We start from the raw sequence: 6,000 nt of genomic DNA, 5'->3' as shown, positions 1-6,000 counted from the left end.
TCTGGGGAGGGGGCCAGTTGATAAGATTGATCCAGTACGCAACTGGTACTTAATTTATCAACCCCGAAAAGATGAAAAGCAAAGTCGACCTCGGTGGAATTTGAACTCAGAACATAAAAAACAGGCGAAATACCGCTAAGCGTTTCGCGCATTTAAGCATTTATTGTATCTATTTATTGTATGTATTTAAATTTTATTAATAATGTCATATGGATTATCGGTGTATTTATTCTTTTATTCTTTCACTTGTTTCAACCATTTGACAGCAGCAATGCTGGGGCACCTCCTTAAAGAGTTTTAGTCGAAGAAATCGAACCTATGACTTTTTTAAAGCCTAGTACTTACTCTTACCATTCTCTTTGGCTGAAACGCTATGTTACGGGAACGTAAACACATCAACATTGGTTGTCAAGCGATGGTGAGGTGACAAACACAAACACAAAGATATGCTCACATAGATATATGCATAATATATATATATAAGGCGGGCTTCCTTCAGTTTCCGTCTACCAATTCCATTCACAAGGCTTTTATCTGCCTGAGGTTATAGTAGAAGACACTCGCACAAGGTGTCACGCAGTAAGACTGAACCTGGATCTATGTTTTTAGGCAGTAAGCTTCTTACGACACAGCTACGCCTGCGCCTGTATGCCAATGTTTTAAACACATGTACTTTTGCGAATCTTATTCTCTGAATTACATTATGTCCTGTTATTTCACTGTAGTATCACTTTCTTCTAATAATTATATACTTAGCTTAAACATGGCCCCGTTCTTAAGAAATTAAAAGTAATGTGTTGACTCCGCAATGAAGAAGACTGAGAGTGCATGTTCTACAATAGTTATGGTTAGGAGCAAGTCATATTTGTGTAATTATGCACAAGGATTTTGTGTAGATTTTCGGTGATGAATGGGTAATTATAATGCATTCGCCAAATGCAACACCATTATTTGGGCCTTTATTTACTGACCAGGTCTATAGTGTTATGTATCACTTCATTTCCCATAGCAGGTTCAGGTAACTCAGAAAGGAACACCGAATTTCGTTACTCTTCTTTTGATTGTGGTATTGATATACATATATTTTTCTCGTTCAAACTCTAATCATAATTATTTCAGGAAAAACATGAGGTATTTTCTGCTTTTAAGCAGTTTTTGTATAGTGTACATACAAGCATTTTCGCAAGGTAAGTAAATTTTATCCTCCTATGTATTCCTCCATACAAGCATTAATCTGTGTACAGTGTATAAACTCAAGTTCCTATTTAGTGTAGCAACTTCATACATATATGTCGTCATACTTATATATCCTCAATGTCCAATTGTATATCTTTCATTCGTTTATAAACAGGTATCAGCGTGTTATATGCTGTCTTGTTACTCTTTTGTTTACATTGCGCCCATAAATATTTCACATGTTTCATTTGTTTACTTATTTCTGCACTAGAAAAAATAAAAGCAAATGAAAAAACATATGTATACAAACATAGAAAATTAAAAACACATAAGAGGAACGCGATATTACACCAAGAAACACAAGCACAAGCTACATAACATAAAAAAAAAACAAAATAAAAGTAAAATATTGGTGGGTTTATATGTTATTACTAAGACCACAGTCTTATAACGAAAATTTTCTAACAAATTTGTAAAAAGCTGTAAAAAGTGAATTACATCCAGTGCGTGTATTTTAATTTATTTCACAAACTGATCCCAACAAAATACAAAAGTGGCACTCACAATACACAGTCTCCCATAAAACACATTACAAATCAAATGCAATCACGAAATACACCATAAGAATGCAATATCCGTATTTAACGACTTCTGTTAAAATGGGCAGAAAAGTTACATATAACGATTTACTGAAATATTACTAAATGTTGTGATGTTTTGGTACTTTTATTAACTTGTTGCCTTGTTCAATACTTGGTATTTAGATTTACTTAAATCATAGTATTAGAAATAAGGAATGCTAATTCCCATAAAATTATTCCTTTCACTTTAAAACATTGATTTCAAAAATTCGCCACAAGGGTAACAATTTCGGAGGAGGTTTAAGTTGATTACATCGATCCCAGGGCTCAACCGGTACTTATTTTATTGACCCCGAAAGAATGAAAGGCAAAGTGAATCTCAGCGGAATTTGAACTCAGAATGTAAACCCGGACGAAAATGCCACTAAGCATTTTGCCCGGGGTGAAAACCATTCCACCAGCTCACTGCCTTCCATTCACGTTAAATTAGGGAAAAATAAATATAGAAATTTGTTACTTGGTCAAAAAAAAAAAAAAAAAATTAAAAAAAAAAGATAACACACTTCTATTTTGTGAGTCAGTTTTTCAAATATGTAGATGTTTATTTTTGAAGTTTTAAGTTAACTCATTCCTATTTATCAATTACTAACCGAAATCTTTTCTAATATTTATCAATTTATCATATATTTAAATCATTGGCAATCATGACACTTTGTGTACTGAAAATATGAGGACATTAAAAATAACTAATGGTATTCAGTATATAAGTGCCCTAATAAAGAATAGCTTGATCAAAATTTATTTCTTTATTTTTCTGGGTGTATATTATCTGCTTCAGATGATAGTGCTGTTTGACTCTGTAATAACGCCAATATAATATATAATATATTATTTCTATTTTTGTTTGGGTCACTAGAAATTTTTTCAATTTTAAAAATCGATATTGGTAGTATTAGTGATAATATTTAACGAATGTTAAGTAACGATTGAAACAAACAATTTGATACCACACACGTAAATTTCAGCATGTCATAGCTTATGTGAAAGAAATAATCAACCTAAAATAGAATGCATGCCCTAAGTTGATGCAACCGTCCGGTTTACCCGATAATATTATGGGAAGTTTAAAGAGTTTATTACAAACAAAATGTAGGTAAATGTGCATGACAAAGCTTGTCTAAGTGTATGCGTGAGGGTGCTGAATGCTGCCTGCTGAATATATTCGTCCCAATGCATTAGATGTACAGACGAGGTATTTGTGTGATGTTTTATCTACAAACCGCTACAAAGTGATGAAAAATGCTCCGATGTAACGGGCTGTAAAGATTAGCAGGCATATATATGTATATATACCTATGTATGCATATTAAAAGTATAAATGTATGCATGTATGTATGTATATATACATATACTCTTTACTCTTTTACTGGTTTCAGCCATTTGACTGCGGCCATGCTGGACCTCCACCTTTAGTCGAGCAAATCAACCACAGGACTTATTCTCTGGAAGCCTAGTACTTATTCTATCGGTCTATTTTGCCAAACCGCTAAGTTACGGGGACATAAACACACCAGCATCGGTTGTCAAGCGATGTTGGGGGGAACAAACACAGACACACAAACACGCATACATATATATATATATATATATATATATATATATATATATATATATATACATATATACGACGGGCTTCTTTCAGTTTCCGTCTACCAAATCCACTCACAAGGCTTTGGTCGGCCCGAGGCTATAGTAGAAGACACTTGCCCAAGTTGCTACGCAGTGGGACTGAACCCGGGACCATGTGGCTGGTAAGCAAGCTACTTACCACACAGCCACTCCTACGCCTATATATATATATATACACACATATATACATATATATCACTGTGTTGTGTGTGTGTGTGTGTGTGTGTGTGTGTGTGTGTGTGTGTGTGTGTGTGTGTGTGTGTGTGTGTGTGTGTTCATCTGTTGCTATACATATATATGTATACATACATGTCCATATATGTACAGGGTGCAATGGGTCAATTGTCGCCATTTTATATTTTTAATTTCGTGCATGCGCATTGTTTGTTTTTGATTTTGTCGACTACATAGTATACTAGGGTCAGTTGGGCACCGTCTGTGAGAAAAACAGCACCATGACACTCTTCAGTCTAGCAGAAATTTGGAATCGTCAATACGAACAGATGGTGAACACGCAGAACAACCGTTGGATTGCCGTGTCCCAAAATATCATGTACTGAGAATGATAAAATCAAACATTCAGTCAACATCATAGTGTTTGGAGTAATCACTTGTGATGACGGCTTTATGCCTCCATTCATCTTCCTACACAGCTCCACACTCAATATGGTAGCCTACATCGAGTGCCTGGAGGAGGTAGCACTGCTCTGGATCAAGAGGGTGCCTGCTAGAAGACCCTATGTCTGACAAAAGGACTCTGCACCATGCCACACAAGCAGATGGTTGTCAGACAATTTCTGCGACAACATCACCCATAACATCTGGCCACCTAACTCCCCAGACTGCAAATATTTGATTATTATGTGTGGGGCGTAGTTGACCGAGAGACCAACAAAACTCTTTATAACACTAAAGACAAACTGAAGGCAAGGATTATGGCAGCATTCACCAGCTTAAACAAGGAAACCGTCCAGAATTTTAGGAGTGGCTGTGTGGTACGTAGCTTGCTTACCAACTACATGGTTCCGGGCTCAGTCCCACTGCGTGACACCTTGGGCAAGTGTCTTCTACTACAGCCTCGGGCCGACCAAAGCCTTCAGAGTGGATTTGGTAGACAGAAACTGAAAGAATCCTATCGTCTCTCTCTCTCTCTCTCTCTCTCTCTATATATATATATATATATATATATATACATATATGTGTGTGTGTGTGTGTGTGTGTGTGTGTGTGTGTGTGTGTGTGTGTGTATGTGTGCGTGTGTGTGTGCGCGTGCGTGTGCGTATTTGCCCCCCACCCCCACCATCGCTTGACAACCGATACTGGTGTGTTTACGTGGTCGATTTTCTCGACTAAAGGCGGTGCTCCAGCATGGGCTCAGTCAAATGACTGAAACAAGTAAAAGAGTAAAGAGTATATATATATATATATATATATATATATATATGTGCATATATGACTACAGGACGTCACCAACTAAACAACATGAAATACGAAAACAAATGAGTTCAATACGCAAACAACAGGAGAGACAAATGGAAAACAGGACAAGTAACATAGAAAATGGCTCTTCATCAGTTGTTGGCTTTAGAATATTATGAGATCTTTTTCTTGTTCCCTTATGTGTCTTGGTATGAGGTTTAAGAGAGCAGGGCTAGTTGAGGTGAAATAGTTGTGTTTCAGCGTTGTGGTGTAACGCGAGCATGATAATATAGTTGGAATAGGGTCCAAGCCTTGATTGTCTTTTTAAGCTGATGTCATTATCAATTGTGCAGTGCTGTTAGAGTATATTCCACATCATAGAAATGATATAGTCTTCACGGCAGTGCTAGAGGGAACAAAGTTTGTATTTCTCCAGGCGATCACAATAACCAAGACCTGCCATGTGTATTTTCCTTGCGATTAGTCTGCAGGCAGCAGTATTCAAGATAAGGGCGGGTAAAGATGGAGAAGGGAAGGATAATGTAGCAGAGTTTCTAGACTGAAAGGTCTTGCGGTTCCAGGAGCTCGCCCTGCGAGTAGTGTCGAATTTGCTGTTTATGTGGGTCCTCCAGCTTCAGTTGTTGTCGAGGATCCTAGAGGTGTTTGGTGTCACGAGGTTTTCCCTCGAGGGAAGAATATATAATAGCTTAAGCGCAGTCTCTTTAAGGGAGTGGGTTAATTAAAATTTATTTTTGTTTAACTGCACATTGTGTTTAACTGCCCGTCGGATAATTATCGAGGTGAACCGGTTGGAGATTTGTCCGATCTCCTGTTCGGTCGATGACCTTCACAATCTTAGTCATCCGCAAAAGTTCTAATATTGCAATTAATGAACTTCAATGATGCAATTGATATAAATAATGAAGAAAAGTGGGCCAAATACAGTACCTTGTGGGACTCCACTGATGACTCTTGCTGCGCTTGATCGAACACCATCTATCATTACACTCTTATATAGATAGATAGATAGATAGATAGATAGATAGATAGACAGATAGAGAGGGGATATAAGAGAATATTGGTGCTAACGTGTAAATTTTTCTCCCTAATTCTACCTTGAAAACTCGAGCTGATT

At 37.0% G+C, this 6,000-nt stretch overlaps 1 protein-coding gene across 8 annotated transcripts in view; it reads left to right on the top strand.

The window, feature by feature from the left end:
• The window catches only part of LOC106869870 (uncharacterized), a 66,846-nt gene that overhangs the window by 1,186 nt on the left and 59,660 nt on the right, over positions 1-6,000 (top strand). For 7 of the 8 annotated variants that reach the window (XR_016240778.1, XR_016240777.1, XR_016240776.1 and 4 more), the window contains exon 2: positions 1,120-1,187. The exons of the other annotated variant lie outside the window; for it this stretch is intronic. Coding sequence is in view for 4 of the 7 variants with exons in the window: in XM_089347918.1 (XP_089204044.1) it covers positions 1,127-1,187 (61 nt within the window). In the remaining 3 variants the exon portion in view is untranslated. The remainder of the gene's footprint in view (positions 1-1,119; positions 1,188-6,000) is intronic. 8 annotated transcript variants of the gene reach the window in all.

Source organism: Octopus bimaculoides, chromosome 2, assembly GCF_046866305.1.
Source record: "Octopus bimaculoides isolate indiv1 chromosome 2, ASM4686630v1, whole genome shotgun sequence".
Taxonomy (NCBI): domain Eukaryota; kingdom Metazoa; phylum Mollusca; class Cephalopoda; order Octopoda; family Octopodidae; genus Octopus; species Octopus bimaculoides.
Note: the sequence above shows the minus strand (reverse complement) of the source record. Positions and strands in the feature narration are given on the sequence as shown.